Here is a 22223-nt window from a genome sequence, read left to right on the forward strand (position 1 = left end):
AGGAGCTGTGGTCTAGCTGTGTAGCCAAGGGAGCCAACTAACCTGCATACTGAAGACGCATGCAATCCTGACAGCACAGCGGATCCCCTCCAGACACAGAGAGGCCACCTCCTGGTCATCACAGTCCTGCAGGCCCACACTGAACGCTGCCAGGAGAGGGGTCCACGCCAGCTGAAACACACAGGCAGGCAGAGCAGAGCAGAGCACACTTGAATCCTTTTACTCTGTAATACACACAAAGGGTGAAGTCATCTTCTGGCACAGATTCACAAGCGTTATCCATCACAGCCACTGCAGATGGTGAGAGTCTGGGCTTCTGCATCTACATTTTTTCATCTACTGGAAACGGTGCCTGAGGAAGGCAAGTAGGATCATCAAGGACTCCACACACCCCAGCCACGAGCTGTTCCCTCGCTTACCGTCAGGCAGGCAGACAGTATCGTAGCATGAGGTCTGATACCAACAGGCTCAGAGACAGTTTCTATCTACAAGCCATCAGACCGCTGAACACTTGAACTGGACTGAACACCTGCTCTGATTCTCCGCACCTTAGCACACATACACACACCCACACTGAGTGTACATAGATTGAGTTGCACCCCCTCAGAACAGCTTCAATTTGTCAGGGCATGGACTCTACAAGGTGTCAAAAGCATTCCACAGGGATGCTGGCCAATGTTGACCCCAATGCTTCCCACAGTTGTGTCAAGTTGGCTGGATATCCTTTGGGTGGTGGACCATTCTTGATACACACGGGAAACTGCTGAGCGTGAAAAACCAAGCAGGGTTGCAGTTCTTCTCACACTCAAACTGGTGCGCCTGGCACCTACTACAATACCCTGTTCAAAGGCACTTAAATATTTTGTCTTGCCCATTCACCCTCAATGGCACACATACACAATCCATGTCTCAATTGTCTCAAGGCTTAAAAATTATTCTTTAACCTGTCTGCTCCCCTTCATCTACACAGATTGAAGTGGATTTAACAAGTGACATCAATAAGGGATCATAGCTTTCACTTGGATTCACCTGCAGTCTATGTCATGGAAAGAGCAGGTGTTCATAATGTTTTGTACACTCAGTACATTCATGCTACACACACACACACACAACTGCTGTTACCAGACTCTTATTATACTGCTCAATGTATACACTTGTCCCCAATTCCCCAAAACGTGTAAATATTGGGACTATAAATTGTGCCTTCCTGTACTATGCTTATGCTACAATGGGTATTCTGTTCTACTGAGCCTTTTACATTATGTTCATATTCTTATCTTGTATTATTTCTTATTGTTGTTGCATTGTCCAGAAGGAACCTGCAAGTAAGCATTTCATTGGACTATGTATACCATGTGTATCCTGTACATACGACTAATAAAACGTTCAACTCTTTGGGGTTTTAGGCTGGGTATCTGTAAAGCACTTTGTGATAACTGCCGATGTAAAAAAAAAAAAAAAAAAAAAAGGCTTTATAAAATACATTTGATTTGAGGCTGGCCGGCTCTGCTCTACGGTACCTTGAACATGGGCCGGACGTGCTCCAGGTGGGTGACGCTGAAGAAGGGGGCCTGGGCGTGGCTCACAGCCTCCATCAGGGCATTGGCTGTCTTCGCCATCTGTTCCATCTCAACGTTATACAGTAGACGGCGCTGCTTCTCATTGGCTATGCCTGCAAAGAGAGACCGCCCACATGATCACATGACTAATCTCTTGTGGACAGACTACATAAACATCTGACAAAATTGTGTAAAATATTAGTTCTGGGTTAACAGAGATTATCACATGACCAACACCTACGTTTCCTAGGCAACCTGTAGGGATACAATTCCCCCTGGGCAGGTTGGTGTAGGGGTTCAGCTGATACAGGGTGGCAGGTAGCTTAGTGGTTAAGAGCGTTGTGCCAGTAACCGAAAGGTCGCTGGTTCTAATCCCCGAGCCGACTAGGTGAAAAATCTGTCGATGTGCCCTTGAGCAAGGCACTTAACCCTAATTGCTCCTGTAAGTCGCTCTGGATAAAAGCGTCTGCTAAATTACAAAAAAAAAATATATATATATATATATATATATTCAAGATTAGATAGTTTGTCACAGAGCCATGTATTTAGAGAGTTGGGACATTGAGGTTTTTGCATTTAAAATGACACCGCAACATTATACGCCAACCGTGTTAGCTCCACATTAACATTACATAGGGAATATTTAAACAATAACTGAATGTCTAGAATCAGAAATATATTCTGAAATGTTGGCCCCAACTATCTAAATACATGGCTCTGCTTCGTCACCCCGGTCCTCTCTGCTTACTGTGCTTGCTAGTCTTGGGTGTGATAGTGTGCTCCTTGCTGTCCTTCATGGCGATCTTCTTGCCAGCGATCTCATCGTATATGGAGGACAGGTACTCCTCGGGCAGGTCCTTACTGTCGTTGATGCCACGGTTCATTTTGATGTACTGCTCCTTCGTCATTTTGTTCTTCACCTGTAACACGTAACGTAACGGTGGGCGGGGAACAACAGTTCATTAAAATAACTGGTGTGTGTAGGTATGGATGAATGTCTGTCTGGTAGAGTGGTGGTTATGGTGGTTGGTTCCCAAAGGAAGGTTGTGAGTTCAATGCATGAAAACTTTTTGGTCCTTTGTAGCTCAGTTGGTAGAGCATGTAAGACCTGGGTAGTGGGTTCGATTCCCGGGACCACCCATACATAAAATGTATGCATGACTAAATAGCTTTGGATAAAAGCGTCTTACTTACACACACACATACAAATATACAGTGAGGGGAAAAAAGTATTTGATCCCCTGCTGATTTTGTACATTTGCCCACTGACAAAGACATGATCAGTCTATAATTTTAATGGTAGTTTTATTTGAACAGTGAGAGACAGAATAACAACAAAAAAATCCAGAAAAACGCATGTCAAAAATGTTATAAATTGATTAGCATTTCAATTAGGGAAATAAGTATTTGACCCCTCTGCAAAACATGACTTAGTACTTGGTGGCAAAACCCTTGTTGGCAATCACAGAGGTCAGACGTTTCTTGTAGTTGGCCACCAGGTTTGCACACATCTCAGGAGGGATTTTGTCCCACTCCTCTTTGCAGATTTTCTCCAAGTCATTAAGGTTTCGAGGCTGACGTTTGGCAACTCGAACCTTCAGCTCCCTCCACAGATTTTCTACTGGCTAGGCCACTCCAGGACCTTAATGTGCCCATAAAATACCCATCCACGACCCATTTTCAATGCCCTGGCTGAGGGAAGGAGGTTCTCACCCAAGATTTGATGGTACATGGCCCCGTCCATCATCCCTTTGATGCGGTGAAGTTGTCCTGTCCCCTTAGCAGAAAAACACCCCCAAAGCATAATGTTTCCACCTCCATGTTTGACGGTGGGGATGGTGTTCTTGGGGTCATAGGCAGCATTCCTCCTCCTCCAAACACGGCGAGTTGAGTTGATGCCAAAGAGCTCGATTTTGGTCTCATCTGACCACAACACTTTGACCCAGTTCTCCTCTGAATCATTCAGATGTTCACTGGGAAACTTCAGACGGGCCTGTATATGTGCTTTCTTGAGCATGGGGATCTTGCGGGCGCTGCAGGATTTCAGTCCTTCACGGCGTAGTGTGTTACCAATTGTTTTCTTGGTGACTATGGTCCCAGCTGCCTTGAGATCATTGACAAGATCCTCCCGTGTAGTTCTGGGCTGATTCCTCACCGTTCTCATGATCATTGCAACTCCACGAGGTGAGATCTTGCATGGAGCCCCAGGCCGAGGGAGATTGACAGTTCCTTTGTGTTTCTTCCATTTGCAAATAATCGCACCAACTGTTGTCACCTTCTCACCAAGCTGCTTGGCGATGGTCTTGTAGCCCATTCCAGCTTTGTGTAGGTCTACAATCTTGTCCCTGACATCCTTGGAGAGCTCTTTGGTCTTGGCCATGGTGGAGAGTTTGGAATCTGATTGATTGATTGCTTCTGTGGACAGGTGTCTTTTATACAGGTAACAAGCTGAGATTAGGAGCACTCCCTTTAAGAGTGTGCTCCTAATCGCAGCTCGTTACCTGTATAAAAGACACCTGGGAGCCAGAAATCTTTCTGATTGAGAGGGGGTCAAATACTTATTTCCCTCATTAAAATGCAAATCAATTTAACATTTTTGACATGCGTTTTTCTGGATTTTTTTGTTGTTATTCTGTCTCTCACTGTTCAAATAAACCTACCATTAAAATGATAGACTGATAATTTCTTTGTCAGTGGGCAAACGTACAAAATCAGCAGTGGATCAAATACTTTTTCCCCCTCACTGTGTGTGTGTGTGTGTGTGTGTGTGTGTGTGTGTGTGTGTGTGTGTGTGTGTGTGTGTGTGTGTGTATGTATGTATGTATATACACACACACACACACACATTTAACCCTAACTGATAATTTCTCATATATATATATATATATATATATATAATATATATATATATATATATATATATATATGCACTACTGTTAAAAAGTTTGAGGTCACTTAGAAATGTCCTTGTTTTCCATGAAAACATACATGAAATTAGTTTGAATAGGAAATATAGCAAAATGAATAGGAAATGTAGTCATTGACAAGGTTAGAAATAATGATTTTTAATTGAAATAATAATTGTGTCCTTCAAACTTTGCTTTCGTCAAATAATTCTCAATTTGCAGCAATTACAGCCTTGCAGACCTTTGGCATTCTAGTTGTCAATTTGTTGACGTAATCTGAAGAGATTTCACCCCATGCTTCCTGAAGCATCTCCCACAAGTTGGATTGATGGGCACTTCTTACGTACCATACGGTCAAGCTGCTCCCACAACAGCTCAATAGGGTTGAGATCCGGTGACTGTGCTGGCCACTCCATTATAGACAGAATACCAGCTGACTGCTTCTTCCCTAAATAGTTATTGCATAGTTTGGAGCTGTGCTTTGGGTCATTGTCCTGTTGTTGGAGGAAATTGGCTCAAGAAAATTAGAGATTATGGGTTACAACTGCCGTGTCTTTGTGAGACGCATAGTAGGTGAACGGATGATCTCCGCATGTGTGGGTCCCACCGTGAAGCATGGCGGAGATGGTTTGATGGTGTGGGGGTGCTTTGCTGGTGACACTGTCAGTGATTTATTTCAAGGCACACTTAACCAGCGTGGCTACCACAGCATTCTGCAGCGATACGCCATCCCATCTGGTATGCGCTTAGTGGGAATATCATTTGTTTTTCAACAGGACAATGACCCAACACACCTCCAGGCTGTGTAAGGGCTATTTGACCAAGAAGGAGAGTGATGGAGTGCTGCAACATGATGACCTGGCCTCCCCAATCACCCGACCTCAACCTAATTGAGATGGTTTGGGATGAGTTAGACTGCAGAGTGAAGGAAAAGCAGCCAACAAGTGCACAGCATATGTGGGAACTCCTTCAAGACTGTTGGAAAAGCATTCCAGGTGAAGCTGGTTGAGAGAATGCCAAGAGTGTGCAAAGCTGTCATCAAGGCAAAGGGTGGCTAATTTGAAGAATCTCAAATATAAAATATATTTTGATTTGTTTGACACGTTTTTGCTTACTACATGATTCCATATGTGTTATTTCACAGTTTCGATGTCTTCACTATTATTCTACAATGTAAATAATAAAGGAAAACCCTTGAATGAGTAGGTGTGTCAGAACTTTTGACTAGTACTGTAAATCTTGCACTGGTGTTAAGGTTTGTAAAAAATGTGGAACCAGACGACTGTCTCTAAATAATGCAAATAGCCGTAAATAGTCCAAACTTTTGACTGGTAATGTATGTATGTCATTTGATATTTAATTAACACCTTTCAGCTCCCTTGTCGCTGAACCATTTAGAAGTGGGATGTTTTTCCCTTCATCAATACTTACAATTGAAGTCGGAAGTTTACATACACCTTAGCCAAATACATTTAAATTCAGTTTTTCACAATTCCTGACATTTAATCCTAGTAAAAATTCCTTATCTTAGGTCAGTTAGGATCACCACTTTATTTTAAGAATGTGAAATGTCAGAATAATAGTAGAGAGAATTATTTATTTCAGCTTTTATTTCTTTCATCACATTCCCAGTGGGTCAGAAGTTTACATACACTCAATTAGTATTTATTTGGTAGCGTTGCCTTTAAATTGTTTAACTTGGGTCAAACGTGTCGGGTAGCCTTCCACAAGCTTCCCACAATAAGTTGGGTGAATTTTGGCCCATTCCTCCTGACAGAGCTGGTGTAACAGAGTCAGGTTTGTAGGCCTCCTTGCTCGCACACGCTTTTTCAGTTCTGCCCACACATTTGCTATAGGATTGAGGTCAGGGCTTTGTGGATGGCCACTCTAATACCTTGACTTTGTTGTCCTTAAGCCATTTTGCCACAACTTTAGATATACAGTGGGGAAAAAAGTATTTAGTCAGCCACCAATTGTGCAAGTTCTCCCACTTAAAAAGATGAGAGAGGCCTGTAATTTTCATCATAGGTACACGTCAACTATGACAGACAAATTGAGATTTTTTTTCTCCAGAAAATCACATTGTAGGATTTTTAATTTATTTATTTGCAAATTATGGTGGAAAATAAGTATTTGGTCACCTACAAACAAGCAAGATTTCTGGCTCTCACAGACCTGTAACTTCTTCTTTAAGAGGCTCCTCTGTCCTCCACTCGTTACCTGTATTAATGGCACCTGTTTGAACTTGTTATCAGTATAAAAGACACCTGTCCACAACCTCAAACAGTCACACTCCAAACTCCACTATGGCCAAGACCAAAGAGCTGTCAAAGGACACCAGAAACAAAATTGTAGACCTGCACCAGGCTGGGAAGACTGAATCTGCAATAGGTAAGCAGCTTGGTTTGAAGAAATCAACTGTGGGAGCAATTATTAGGAAATGGAAGACATACAAGACCACTGATAATCTCCCTCGATCTGGGGCTCCACGCAAGATCTCACCCCGTGGGGTCAAAATGATCACAAGAACGGTGAGCAAAAATCCCAGAACCACACGGGGGGACCTAGTGAATGACCTGCAGAGAGCTGGGATCAAAGTAACAAAGCCTAACATCAGTAACACACTACGCTGCCAGGGACTCAAATCCTGCAGTGCCAGACGTGTCCCCCTGCTTAAGCCAGTACATGTCCAGGCCCGTCTGAAGTTTGCTAGAGTGCATTTGGATGATCCAGAAGAGGATTGGGAGAATGTCATATGGTCAGATGGAACCAAAATATAACTTTTTGGTAAAAACTCAACTCGTCGTGTTTGGAGGACAAAGAATGCTGAGTTGCATCCAAAGAACACCATACCTACTGTGAAGCATGGGGGTGGAAACATCATGCTTTGGGGCTGTTTTTCTGCAAAGGGACCAGGACGACTGATCTGTGTAAAGGAAAGAATGGGGCCATGTATCATGAGATTTTGAGTGAAAACCTCCTTCCATCAGCAAGGGCATTGAAGATTAAACGTGGCTGGGTCTTTCAGCATGACAATGATCCCAAACACACCGCCCGGGCAATGAAGGAGTGGCTTCGTAAGAAGCATTTCAAGGTCCTGGAGTGGCCTAGCCAGTCTCCAGATCTCAACCCCATAGAAAATCTTTGGAGGGAGTTGAAAGTCCGTGTTGCCCAGCAACAGCCCCAAAACATCACTGCTCTAGAGGAGATCTGCATGGAGGAATGGGCCAAAATACCAGCAAAAGTGTGTGAAAACCTTGTGAAGACTAACAGAAAACGTTTGACCTGTGTCATTGCCAATAAAGGGTATATAACAAAGTATTGAGAAACTTTTGTTATTGACCAAATACTTATTTTCCACCATAATTTGCAAATAAATTCATTAACAATCCTACAATGTGATTTTCTGGAGAAAAAAAATCTAATTTTGTCTGTCATAGTTGACGTGTACCTATGATGAAAATTACAGGCCTCTCTCATCTTTTTAAGTGGGAGAACTTGCACAATTGGTGGCTGACTAAATACTTTTTTCCCCCACTGTATGCTTGGGGTCATTGTCCATTTGGAAGACCCATTTGCGACTAAGATTTAACTTCCTGACTGATGTCTTGAGATGTTGCTTAAATATATCCACATAATTTTCCTTCCTCATGATGCCATCTATTTTGTGAAGTGCACCAGTCCCTCCTGCAGCAAAGCACCCACACAGCATGATACTGCCACCCTCGTGCTTCACGGTTGGGATGGTGTTCTTCGGCTTGCAAGCAGCCCCCTTTTTCCTCCAAACATAACAATAGTCATTATGGCCAAACAGTTCTATTTTTGTTTCATCAGACCAGAGGACATTTATCCAAAAAGTATGATCTTTGTCCCCATGTGCAGTTGCAAACCGTAGTCTGGCTTTTTTATGGCGGTTTTGGAGCAGTGGCTTCTTCCTTGCTGAGCGGCCTTTCAGGTTATGTCGATATAGGACTCGTTTTACTGTGGATATAGATACATTTGTACCCGTTTCCTCCAGCATCTTCACAAGGTCCTTTGCTGTTGTTCTGGGATTGATTTGCACTTTTCGCACCAAAGTACGTTCATATATAGGAGACAGAATGAGTGTCCTTCCTGAGCGTTATGACGGCTGCGTGGTCCCATGGGGTTTATACTTGAGTACTATTGTTTGTACAGATAAACGTGGTACCTTCAGGCGTTTGGAAATTGCTCCCAAGGATAAAGCAGACAATTTTCTGAGGTTTTGGCTGATTACTTTTGATTTTCCCATGATGTCAAGCAAAGACGCAGTGAGTTTGAAGGTAGGCCTTGAAATACCTCCACAGGTACACCTCCAATTGACTCAAATGATGTCAATTATCCTATCAGAAGCTTCTAAAGCCATGACATCATTTTCTGCAATTTTCCAAGCTGTTTCAAGGTACAGTCAACTTAGTGTACGTAAACTTGTGACCCACTGGAATTGTGATACAGTGAATTATAAGTGACATAATCTGTCTGTAAACAATTGTTGGAAAAATTACTTGTGTCATGCACAAAGTAGATGTCCTAACCAACTTGCCAAAACTATAGTTTGTTAACAAGAAATGTGTGGAGTGGTTGAAAAACGAGTTAATGACTCCAACCTAAGTGTATGTAAATTTCCGACTTCAACTGTATGTATGTATATATATATATTTTTTTTAAATGGACTGACTGATTGGATGGTGTTCTGACCTGTGGACTGTGCAGGTCTGTGGTGAGCATGATGATGGAGTAGGCCAAGACGTAGGCCGTGTCTGCACTGGCAAACTCTGTCTGTCTGTAGGGGCAAGATCAGCTGGATTCAAGAGTACATAAATCTAAACACAGAGATTAAAGAATGAATATTCAAAGAGGCTACATCCACACAGTATATATAATTGAGGATGTTCTTCATGACATGTTTCCAGAGAGTGTATAAAATCTCAATGCCTCCCCCTTCAGGTAGCATACAGCCACTGACAGCCATATTCCTTACCCCTGGTTACACTCCAGATATCTGGCAGCAAACTTCTCCATGAGCCTGTCAATCTTCTGGGCCTCTCCTGGGAGCCGGAAGCCCTCCAGGAAAGCCCTCAGAGCAGAAACAAAGTCCCGGCCACAGAAGTCCAGCAGGTCCACATAGCTGTACATCACCTCCTTGTTGAAACGCATGTTTTCTCCCAAGTACTCCCCTACCTGGGTCTATAGAGGGGAGAGAGGAAGATGAAGAGCTGAGTCAGACAGGAAACTCTTACACACCTTTTTATTTAACCTTTATATAACCACAGAAATTAGTTATAAACAATGCCATTTGAGAAAAATAACCTGCACACTGCTCTTGATAGTATCGCTGCTCTTTAATAAGCTTTACGCATCGGCATCAAGGCCTTCGTAAGATGGCATTTACAATAACGACCTGGCATTTACAATAACGACCTGGCATTTACAATGACAACCTTTTCTTGTACAAACTCAAGGCAGAGTACATCACAATAACTTCCTGTTGTTACATACTCTCTAGAGAGGCTACTGATTCAAAGTCCTCCATGTTTGCACAGTGATACAAGGTGGATGAAGGCTATGAGGTTGTGGGGAGTGGCTCACCGTATCCAGGCGCTCCTCTTGATGCAGGAACTGGGCGATTTCCTCTGCTGTGGTTCCCAGCATGCCTTGGTCTTGTAAGTACTGGACACCTCGCTTGGGCTTTTTGTTGAACCTTGAGAGATGGCGACAAAAATAATCTATGGCTACTACTGATACATCATTAGATAGGCCACGAGACATCTCCCAGACTGATACATCATTAGATAGGCCACGAGACATCTCCCAGACTGATACATCATTAGATAGGCCACGAGACATCTCCCAGACTGATACATCATTAGATAGGCCACGAGACATCTCCCAGACTGATACATCATTAGATAGGCCACGAGACATCTCCCAGACTGACTGATACAGAGAAAGAGTGGGACTCACAGCTCAATGCCATGTTCGATGACGTCCTTCTGTTGTTTGATGACCTCATACTGTTCTGGGTGGTCAGGCTGGGAGGACTGGACACTAGACGACATGGTGGAGTCCAGAGAACTGACGCTGTCTCTACGAGACGCCAGCTGGTCAGGAAGATTTAGCTCCGCACCCTCACCATCCGACGGCCGCTCCTGGCCTGGGTCACACACATATACAGCAGGGTCAAGACACACACACACACACCGCTACAGACAGACAGACCGCTACAGACACACAGACACACCGCTACAGACAGACACACACCGCTACAGACACAAACACAGCTACAGACACAAACACAGCTACAGACATTACACTCACCGAGGTTGGTCTGCAGGTTGGGGTTGACATACATTTCTCTGCTCCACTCCACCATGCATTTCAGAATGGACACCAGACACTCCAGGCCCTTCTTACGCAGACTCAACTCCTGGAAAATAGCTCTCCTGTTAACGGTCAGTCACATCATTTACGGAGCTCAAAAACACTTTAGAACACACAGAATCAGACAAATAGACAACATCCAACCATGATTTTGTATATAATGTATAAACTGTCTCTAGATGTTGTAGATCACTAGAGGCACCATACCACCAAGTCCATTTCTGACTGTGTCAATGTACTTGGCGAATAAAGGTGATTCTAAGTCTGACCATATTTGGTATGCAACTACTGACAGGTCAGTGTAAGGTCACCTGTAGAGGGGTCATCCCCATCTCCTGGCCACTCCTCCCCATGGCAATCTTAGACAGGTCATTCACCAGACGCTCAAAGATGTTTGCAGCGTTCAGGTCACAGTCGTAGTTCACATAGATATCCACCACACACTGAGCATCTGGTGTGAAGGGTTTGAAGAGGGGAGGGAAGAATACAATGAGACCGGTCAAAATGAGGGTTAAGGTGGTGTATTGTACACAAACAGCAACGTCTCCATCAGGTCTGTGCGTTTTTACCTGCACATATCCGTGTCAGTGTCTGAATGACCATCCACTTGTGTTCAAAGGAGCTGGATGACGTTTCCAGGATGGTCAGGAAAATCTCCCTGAAGAACACCTGAGAGAGGTAGAGAGAGTGAGGGGAGGAGGGTAGAGAGAGCGAGGGGAGGAGCGTAGAGAGAGAGCGCGAGGGGAGGAGCGTAGAGAGAGAGCGCGAGGGGAGGAGGTTAGAGAGAGAGCGCGAGGAGGTAGAGAGGCGAGGAGGCGTAGAGAGAGAGCGAGGGAGGAGGTTAGAGAGAGCGCGAGGGAGGAGCCGTAGAGAGAGAGCGAGGGAGAGAGAGCGCGAGGAGAGCGTAGAGAGAGAGCGAGGGAGGAGGTTAGAAGAGCGCGAGGAGGCGTAAGAGAGAGCGCGAGGGGAGGAGCGTAGAGAGAGAGCGCGAGGGGAGGAGCGTAGAGAGAGAGCGCGAGGGGAGGATCGTAGAGAGAGGAGGGTAGGGAGTGTGAGGGGAGGAAAGATGGTACGTAGCCGCATCATTTATTTTCATTCCCTGTTGCCTATTCTGAATTGAGTGACAGGATTCAAACTAAAATCACAGATTAAATGGATATGTAACTCCTGCATCCCACACCTCGATCTGCATCTTGAGGTGGACTTTGAAGTGGGAGAGCAGGGTGAGGAAGATGGCAAGGGAGAGCTCGAACACCTCGGGCACAGAGGAGACACCGTTCTTAGAGAGGGCCACACACAGGTACTGCTTGATGGCGTTGACAAACATCTCGTGGGTGCGGAAGACAGGCCCCGCCCCCTGGAGCGCAGACAGCAGCAGCTGCAGGGACACCACCTTGGAGCGCAGCTCATGGGACCTGAGGGGAGGGGGAGAGAGAGGGAGGGGGGAGGAGAGGATGAAAGATAGGGAGGGAAGGTCAAAAGCAGCGGAGAGGAAGAGGGGAAAGAAGAAGTTGGAGAAAGGAGAGATTAAGACAAAGAGCCAAAGAAGATGGTGAGGGGTGTAAATATTGATCAGTGTAGTATAGGAATGTATTGTACAGTCTAGAGCCTTGGTACAATAAAGGTATTTAGGGTTAAATTAGAGCGCGTCCCTCTCTTATGTTTGGATGCAGTGATCAGGTTCAGCATTCATCTATTCAGACTCCCAGCCTCAGAGTTTTACATGACAGTAACTGAATTTAAAACCTCCAGAAAACCTACGGATCTTTAAAACACTCTAGCTATATCGAGCAAATGGCAGCTAGTTATATAGTGTTGTATTGGGGCCTGGAGGTCCTCTGTAGCATAGCTAGTAGCGCATGGCGCTTGCCAGGTTAGTTGGTCGCTTTGGATAGAAGAGAAAGCCAGGAGAACATTTGGACTTGGTTTTGGTGATGAGACCAAAGGGACAAGAGAAGCTGTGGGTGTGAACAGAGGGGAAGCAAGGGCTGAAGGACTAGTGGATCATGTCTCACTTTGGGTCAGGGGGTCCGTCCGCAAGCGGCTTCATGGAGAGCTTGCAGAGGGAGCGGAACACCAGGAAAGAATCTTTCTGCAGGATGTGGGAGAAACGAGCTGTGTTCTGGCCACCCTGAATGGACTCTGCATCCTGAAAGAGACAAAATAACTAACAGAACAGCTTTAACTGCACCATGCAATTGTCAATATATAACTAAAATGAGCATAACTATTTATAATTCATAGGGGCAAATATCATCAGGAATCACTGTTCCCATAGAACCTTTGATGTGACCCATCCTCATTCCAGGATAAGAGATCACTCACCAAGATGTCTGTAGAGGACACAGAACCACGGTCACCCATAATGCCGTTCATCTGGTTCCTGTCTGTCCTGGGTGTAGGGGGCATCGCCTCAGGGTGCTCTGGGGGTATGGGTGGGGGATGATCCCCTTCTGTGTGGAGGGGTGGAACAGACCAGTCAGATACAATCAAATGTATTATATAAAGTCCTTTTTACATCAGCAGTTTTCACAAAGTGGCCTGGAAAAACTAGAAGGCAGGAACCTTGATACAGGTGTGTAAATGATAGCCCAGATTAACAAACTCTTCCCAGTCACTCCGATCACAACCAATTACTGACCAATTACAAAACCTCCCGAGTGGTGCAGTGGTCTAAGGCACTGCATCGCAGTGCTAGCTGTGCCACTAGAGATCCTGGTTCAAATCCAGGCTCTGTCGTAGCCGGCCGCGACCGGGAGACCCATGGGGCGGCGCACAATTGGCCCAGCGTCGTCCAGGGTAGGGGAGGGAATGGCCGGCAGGGATGTAGCTCAGTTGGTAGAGCATGGCGTTTGCAACGCCAGGGTTGTGGGTTCGATTCCCACGGGGGCCAGTATGATTTATTTTTTTACAAATAATGTATGCACTCACTAACTGTAAGTCGCCCTGGATAAGAGCGTCTGCTAAATTATGTAAATGTACAGTTTGGGGCTGTGGTTCTGGTTCAGGTTCTGCGGCCACTTCCTCCACAACATCTGTCGTTGGTTGCTCTGTTGCTTTGAATCAACTTCTGATTTCTCCCCTGTCCTACTCCCGATGTCCTGCTCTCCCCTACTTCTGATTTCTCCCCTGTCCTACTCCCGATGTCCTGCTCTCCCGTACTTCTGATTTCTCTCCCTGTCCTACTCCCGATGTCCTGCTCTCCCGTACTTCTGATTTCTCCCTGTCCTACTCCCGATGTCCTGCTCTCCCGTACTTCTGATTTCTCCCGTCCTACTCCCGATGTCCTGCTCTCCCGTACTTCTGATTTCTCCCCTGTCCTACTCCCGATGTCCTGCTCTCCCGTACTTCTGATTTCTCTCCCTGTCCTACTCCCGATGTCCTGCTCTCCCGTACTTCTGATTTCTCCCCTGTCCTCCCGTACTTCTGATTTCTCCCCCTGTCCTACTCCCGATGTCCTGCTCTCCCGTACTTCTGATTTCTCCCCTGTCCTTCTCCCGTACTTCTGATTTCTCCCCTGTCCTACTCCCGATGTCCTGCTCTCCCGTACTTCTGATTTCTCCCCTGTCCTACTCCCGATGTCCTGCTCTCCCCTACTTCTGATTTCGCCCCTGTCCTACTCCCGATGTCCTGCTCTCCCGTACTTCTGATTTCTCCCCTGTCCTACTCCCGATGTCCTGCTCTCCCGTACTTCTGATTTCTCCCCCTCTCCCACTTCATCCCCTTCCTCTGACTGTGTTAATGGAAGTGGATCATTAAAAACTATTGATGAGGAAAAAGAGTAAGTGTCAAATTAATGAGGATGACGTCGGCTTCAGAAATGTCATACAATGAAAGCACATGATCTTTGGCAGAGCTCTCCAACCCTGTTCCTGGAGAGCTACCCTCCTTTAGGTTTTCACTCCAACCCTGTTCCTGGAGAGCTACCCTCCTGTAGGTTCACTCCAACCCTGTTCCTGGAGAGCTACCCTCCTGTAGGTTCACGCCAGGGCTCTCCAACCCTGTTCCTGGAGAGCTACACTCCTATAGGTTTTCAGTCCAACCCCAGTTGTAACTAACCTGATTCAGCTTATCAACCAGCTAATTATTAGAATCAGGTGTGCTAGATTAAGGTTGGAGTGAAAACTTACAGGACGGTAGCTCTCCAGGAACAGGGTTGGAGAGCCCTGGTGTGAACCTACAGGAGGGTAGCTCTCCAGGAACAGGGTTGGAGTGAAAACCTACAGGAGGGTAGCTCTCCAGAAACAGCACTGATCTATGCCAAGTATGAATACGACCAAGGACAATACCTGGAGGTGGTGTCTGCTCTCTGTTCTCCTCTGTAGTAGCCACACCCTCCTCAGTCTTGCACTCCTCTGGTTGGCCATTGATGGAGGGTGTGTCTGGGGCCGGGGGCGTGGCATTAAGGTCCGGTGTGCTGGCTGCAGAAGAGGGGGTCCAGTTGAGGTCTGGGGTGCAGTCTGACCTGAGGGAACCACCAGACATCTGCCCAGGGGAAGGGGAGGGGTTCTGCTGGGGCAGACATAGTCTATCCTTCTCCAGAGCCTCCATAGCCTGTATAGATGCAGGGAGATGAACAGACCGGCCATGATCAACACAACTAGTCAGACCACCAAACTAACAGCATGTCAATCCCAGCCAATGAACCAGTCAGCTAATAGGACTAGGAGACACAGGCTGTTACACACCTACTCAGGAAAGAGACACAAATACACTTATGGAGAAATGACTGAGATACAAGGAGGGTATACATTTCCAATCTAGTTTCAATCCAGATACTCAAGCAGCTTGCTCTAAGATGATACAGACCAGCATTTATGATTGCGTCAAGTGCTTGTTGTAGACGACTGTGTAGATATGAGACTGAACTGAGCTGGTCTGGACAGGTGACAGTAGTACACTAACCGCCTGTGTCTCCATGCGGGTGAAGATGACATTGAGCATCTGTGTGAGCGTGGCCTTGGCGGTGGTCTGGTTGATGAGGTTACGGCTGGCCAGGTAGATGTTGTAACAGGTACGCACTGTCAGCAGAACAGTTCCCTCATGGATCTCAATGTGAGGGGAGGTCACTGCCGTCAGCAGAGCCTGCAGAAGAACAGACAGAGGGGTCAGGACTAGGGTTGCACAATTCTGGGAACTTCCAATAAATTGCCTGCTTTTCCCAGAATCCTCCAACCAGGATTTCTGGAATCAGAAGGGAATAAGCAGTTTAATCCAGATTCCTCCAACCAGGACCTCTGGGAAAACCAGGGAATTTATTGAAAGTTCCCGGAATTTTGCAACCCTAGTCCTGACAGACAGGGGACAGAGAATAAATACCGCCTTTAACTACCTTTGTGAATTATAGATTAACTATCTTGATATATATGTCTTTCAAATATGGGTAGGAATGTTGGTCAGTCCAATAAAACCTGTTATCAACCATGATAATACTGACGGGTAGCTTGTATGAACAAGACAGACTTTGGACCCTCAACTCTGGAGCACCAATATGGGAAGCTGAAATGAGCTCTGGTTACGCATCACGCCTGACTGAACAGTCATCAGAGACGGATGTGCCACCGGATATATCTGTAGTATAACTATTGGGAATGGGGTGTGGAAAAGAATCTGCAGCAATTTGTCCTGAGAGGCAACTAGGGGATAATATATATATATATATAGTACCAGTCAAAGGTTTGGACACACCTACTCATTCAAGGGTTTTTCTTTCTTTTTACTATTTTCTACATTGTAGAATAATAGTGAAGACATCAAAACTATGAAATAACACATATGGAATCATGTAGTAACCAAAAAAAAGTGTTAATCAAATCAAAATATATTTTATATTTGAGATTCTTCAAAAGTAGCCACCCTTTGCCTTGATGACAGCTTTGCACACTCTTGGCATTCTCTCAACCAGCTTCACCTGGAATGCTTTTCCAATAGTCTTGAAGGAGTTCCCACATATGCTGAGCACTTGTTGGCTGCTTTTCCTTCACTCTGCGGTCCGACTCATCCCAAACCATCTCAATTGGGTTGAGGTCAGGGGATTGTGGAGGCCAGGTCATCATGTTGCAGCACTCCATCACTCTCCTTCTTGGTAAAATAGCCCTTACACAGCCTGGAGGTGTGTTGGGTCATTGTCCTGTTGAAAAACAAATGATAGTCCCACTAAGCCCAAACCAGATGGGATGGTGTATCGCTGCAGAATGCTGTGGTAGCCGTGCTGGTTAAGTGTGCCTTGAATTCTAAATAAATCACAGAGTCTCACCAGCAAAGCACCCCCACACCATCACACCTCCTCCTCCATGCTTCACGGTGGGAACTACACATGCAGAGATCATCCGTTCACCCACACCGCGTCTCACAAAGACACGGCGGTTAGAACCAAAAATCTCAAATTTAGACTCCAGACCAAAAGGACAGATTTCCAACGTTCTAATGTCCATTGCTCGTGTTTCTTGGCCCAAGCAGGTCTCTTCTTCTTATTGGTGTCCTTTAGTTGTGGTTTCTTTGCAGCAATTTGACCATGAAGGCCTGATTCACACAGTCCCCTCTGAACAGTTGATGTTGAGATGTGTCTGTTACTTGAACTCTGTGAAGCATTTATTTGGGCTGCAATTTCTGAGGCTGGTAAGTCTAATGAACTTATCCTCTGCAGCAGAGGTAACTCTGGGTCTTCCATTCCTGTGGCGGTCCTCTTGGGAGCCAGTTTCATCATAGCACTTTATGGTTCTTGCTGCTGCACTTGAAGAAACTTTCAAAGTTCTTAACATTTTCCGTATTGACTGACCTTCATGTCTTAAAAGAGATGGACTGTCATTTCTCTTTGCTTATTTGAGCTGTTCTTGCCATAATATGGACTTGGTCTTTTACCAAATAGGGATATCTTCTGTATACCTCCAACTGATTGCCTCAAACGCATTAAGAAGGAAAGAAATTCCACAAATTAACAAGGCACACTTGTTAATTGAAATGCATTCCAGGTGACTACCTCATGAAGCTGGTTGAGAGAATGCCAACAGTGTACAAAGCTGTCACCAAGGCAAATGGTGGCTAATTTGGAAAATCTGAAATATAAAATATATTTTGATTTAACACTTTTTTGGTTACTTCCATGTGTTATTTCATAGTGTTGATGTCCTCACTGTTATTCTACAATGTGGTCCTCTGTAGCTCAGCTGGTAGAGCACGGCGCTTATAACGCCAAGGTAGTGGGTTCGATCCCCGGGACCACCCATACACAAAAATTTATGCACGCATGACTGTAAGTCGCTTTGGATAAAAGCGTCTGCTAAATGGCATATTATTATTATTATTATTAGAAAATAGTAAAAATAAAGAAAAAACCTTGAATGAGTAGGTGTGTCCAAACTTTTGACTGGTACTATATCTATATAAATATGTAGCTATACATAAAAGGAGATGTTTAAGATGGATGGGATCCCTGCCAGACCTTGATGATCTGCAGCTGCACCCCCTCGTCTGTCTGTGGGCCCTGGAAGCAGTTACAAATGGTCTCCACCAGCCGGTCGATGAGCCTCTTCCCTGGAGCACTACTGTCAGGGGCGTTCCCTGTGATGTGGCCATACGCAATGAGCTTCTGCCATGGGGGAGAGGAGATGTTGTGGAGAGAGTATGCATCTGTGGCATTTAGGAGCACATTTCTGAGGCACACAACAAGTGTAGTAACATTTTAAGTCCTCCAACATGTGGCATTTACAAGTAAATATCGAATCAAATGTTAGACACGTACACAGTTCACAGCATGTATAAAAGGTGAAGTGAAATGCTTGTGTGCTAGCTCCCTCAACATTGCAGTACAATAATCGACATCTATAATAAATCAAGAAGTCACATAAAAATATGACCAATATGTACACAATAGGATATACAGTATAGAACTAAACTCAGCAAAAAAAGAAACATCCTTATTCAGGAACCTGTCTTTCAAATATCATTCGTAGAAATCCAAATAACTTCACAGATCTTCATTGTAAAGGGTTTAAACACTGTTTCCCATCATTGTAAGATAGAAGGACAGTAAAATAGTAGGATAGTAAGACAGTCGAACAGAGACGGTAGGACAAAGACAGTAGGACAGTACGACAGAGACAGTAGGACAGTACGACAGAGACAGTAGGACAGAGACGGTAGGAGAGACAGTAGGACAGTACGACAGAGACCGTAGGACAGAGACGGTAGGAAAGAGAGGGTAGGACAGTACGACAGAGACAGTAGGACAGTACGACAGAGACAGTAGAACAGAGACAGTAGGACAGTAGAACAGAGACAGTAGGACAGTAGGACAGAGACAGTAGGACAGTAGGACAGAGACAGTAGGACAGAGACAGTAGGACAGTACAACAGAGACAGTAGGACAGAGACAGTAGGACAGAGACAGTAGGACAGAGACAGTAGGACAGTACAACAGAGACAGTAGGACAGAGACAGTAGGACAGAGACAGTAGGACAGTACAACAGAGACAGTAGGACAGAGACAGTAGGACAGAGACAGTAGGACAGAGACAGTAGGACAGTACAACAGAGACAGTAGGACAGAGACAGTAGGACAGAGACAGTGGGACAGTACGACAGAGACAGTAGGACAGAGACAGTAGGACAGAGACAGTAGGACAGAGACAGTAGGAAAGTACGACAGAGACAGTAGGACAGACAGTAGGACAGAGACAGTAGGACAGAGACAGTAGGACAGAGACAGTAGGACAGAGACAGTAGGACAGTAGGACAGAGACAGTAGGAAAGTACGACAGAGACAGTAGGACAGAGACAGTAGGACAGTAGGACAGAGACAGTAGGACAGAGACAGTAGGACAGAGACAGTAGGACAGACACAGTAGGACAGTAGGAAGGTACGACAGAGACAGTAGGAAAGTACGACAGAGACAGTAGGACAGAGACAGTAGGACAGTACGACAGAGACAGTAGGACAGAGACAGTAGGACAGAGACAGTAGGACAGAGACAGTAGGACAGAGACAGTAGGACAGAGACAGTAGTTCAGTACGACAGAGACAGTACGACAGTAGGAAAGTACGACAGAGACAGTCAGAAAATACGACAGCGCCACGACAGAGACAGTAGTTCAGTAGGACAGAGACAGTACGACAGAGACATTAGGACAGACAGTAGGACAGAGACAGTAGGACAGTACGACAGAGACAGTAGGACAGTACGACAGAGACAGTACGACAGAGACAGTACAACAGTAGGACAGGGACAGTACGACAGAGACAGTAGTTCAGTAGGACAGAGACAGTACGACAGTACGACAGAGACAGTAGGACAGTACGATAGGGACAGTACGACAGTACGATAGAGACAGTAGGAAAGTACGACAGAGACAGTAGGAAAGTACGACAGAGACAGTAGGACAGAGACAGTAGGACAGTAGGACAGAGACAGTAGTTCAGTACGACAGAGACAGTACGACAGAGACAGTAGGACAGAGACAGTAGGAAAGTACGACAGAGACAGTAGGACAGAGACAGTAGGACAGTAGGACAGAGACAGTAGGACAGAGACAGTAGAACAGAGACAGTAGGACAGAGACAGTAGGACAGAGACAGTAGGACAGAGACAGTAGGACAGAGACAGTAGGACAGTACGATAGAGACAGTAGGACAGAGACGGTAGGAAAGAGAGGGTAGGACAGTACAACAGAGACAGTAGGACAGTACGACAGAGACAGTAGGACAGAGACAGTAGGACAGAGACAGTAGGACAGTAGGACAAAGACAGTAGGACAGTACGATAGAGACAGTAGGACAGAGACGGTAGGAAAGAGAGGGTAGGACAGTACAACAGAGACAGTAGGAAAGTACGACAGAGACAGTAGGACAGAGACAGTAGGACAGTACAACAGAGACAGTAGGACAGTAGGACAGAGACAGTAGGACAGTACAACAGAGACAGTGGGACAGTACGACAGAGACAGTGGGACAGTACGACAGAGACAGTAGGACAGAGACAGTAGGACAGAGACAGTAGGACAGAGACAGTAGGACAGTAGGAAAGTACGACAGAGACAGTACGACAGAGACAGTACGACAGAGGCAGTAGGACAGAGACAGTACGACAGAGGCAGTAGGACAGACACAGTAGGACAGTAGGAAGGTACGACAGAGACAGTAGGAAAGTACGACAGAGACAGTAGGAAAGTACGACAGAGACAGTAGGACAGAGACAGTAGGACAGAGACAGTAGGACAGAGACAGTAGGACAGAGACAGTAGGACAGAGACAGTAGGACAGTAGGAAGGTACGACAGAGACAGTAGGAAAGTACGACAGAGACAGTAGGAAAGTACGACAGAGACAGTAGGAAAGTACGACAGAGACAGTAGGACAGAGACAGTAGGACAGAGACAGTAGGACAGAGACAGTAGGACAGAGACAGTACGACAGTACGACAGAGACAGTAGGACAGAGACAGTAGGACAGAGACAGTACGACAGTAGGACAGAGACAGTAGTTCAGTACGACAGAGACAGTACGACAGTAGGAAAGTACGACAGAGACAGTCAGAAAATACGACAGCGCCAGGACAGAGACAGTAGTTCAGTAGGACAGAGACAGTACGACAGAGACAGTAGAACAGACAGTAGGACAGAGACAGTAGGACAGTACGACAGAGACAGTAGGACAGTACGACAGAGACAGTACGACAGAGACAGTACGACAGAGACAGTACGACAGAACGACAGTAGGACAGGGACAGTACGACAGAGACAGTAGTTCAGTAGGACAGAGACAGTACGACAGAGACAGTAGGACAGAGACAGTAGGACAGTACGACAGAGACAGTACGACAGTACGATAGAGACAGTAGGAAAGTACGACAGAGACAGTAGGAAAGTACGACAGAGACAGTAGGACAGACAGTAGGACAGAGACAGTAGGACAGTAGGACAGAGACAGTAGTTCAGTACGACAGAGTCAGTACGACAGAGACAGTAGGAAAGTACGACAGAGACAGTAGGAAAGTACGACAGCGACAGTAGGACAGAGACAGTAGGACAGTAGGACAGAGACAGTAGGAAAGTACGACAGAGACAGTAGGACAGAGACAGTAGGACAGAGACAGTAGAACAGAGACAGTAGGACAGAGACAGTAGGACAGAGACAGTAGGACAGAGACAGTAGGACAGAGACAGTAGGACAGAGACAGTAGGACAGTACGATAGAGACAGTAGGACAGAGACGGTAGGAAAGAGAGGGTAGGACAGTACAACAGAGACAGTAGGACAGTACGACAGAGACAGTAGGACAGTACGACAGAGACAGTAGAACAGAGACAGTAGGACAGTACAACAGAGACAGTACGACAGAGACAGTAGGACAGAGACAGTAGGAC

At 45.7% G+C, this 22223-nt stretch overlaps 1 protein-coding gene across 1 annotated transcript in view; it reads right to left on the reverse strand.

Annotated features, from left to right (window-relative positions):
- Positions 1-22223, reverse strand: part of LOC121546023 (brefeldin A-inhibited guanine nucleotide-exchange protein 2) — a 45315-nt gene that overhangs the window by 15055 nt on the left and 8037 nt on the right. Inside the window, exons 4-19 of the mRNA XM_041856999.2 lie at positions 18306-18452; positions 15770-15949; positions 15154-15418; positions 13190-13317; positions 12880-13013; positions 12045-12279; positions 11434-11533; positions 11176-11315; positions 10802-10910; positions 10448-10637; positions 10073-10184; positions 9465-9670; positions 9182-9266; positions 2308-2479; positions 1521-1672; positions 43-171 (exon numbers count right to left, since the gene is read on the reverse strand). Of these exons, the coding sequence (XP_041712933.1) occupies positions 43-171; positions 1521-1672; positions 2308-2479; positions 9182-9266; positions 9465-9670; positions 10073-10184; positions 10448-10637; positions 10802-10910; positions 11176-11315; positions 11434-11533; positions 12045-12279; positions 12880-13013; positions 13190-13317; positions 15154-15418; positions 15770-15949; positions 18306-18452 (2484 nt within the window). The remainder of the gene's footprint in view (positions 1-42; positions 172-1520; positions 1673-2307; positions 2480-9181; positions 9267-9464; positions 9671-10072; positions 10185-10447; positions 10638-10801; positions 10911-11175; positions 11316-11433; positions 11534-12044; positions 12280-12879; positions 13014-13189; positions 13318-15153; positions 15419-15769; positions 15950-18305; positions 18453-22223) is intronic.

Source organism: Coregonus clupeaformis, chromosome 30 (assembly GCF_020615455.1).
Source record: "Coregonus clupeaformis isolate EN_2021a chromosome 30, ASM2061545v1, whole genome shotgun sequence".
NCBI lineage: Eukaryota > Metazoa > Chordata > Actinopteri > Salmoniformes > Salmonidae > Coregonus > Coregonus clupeaformis.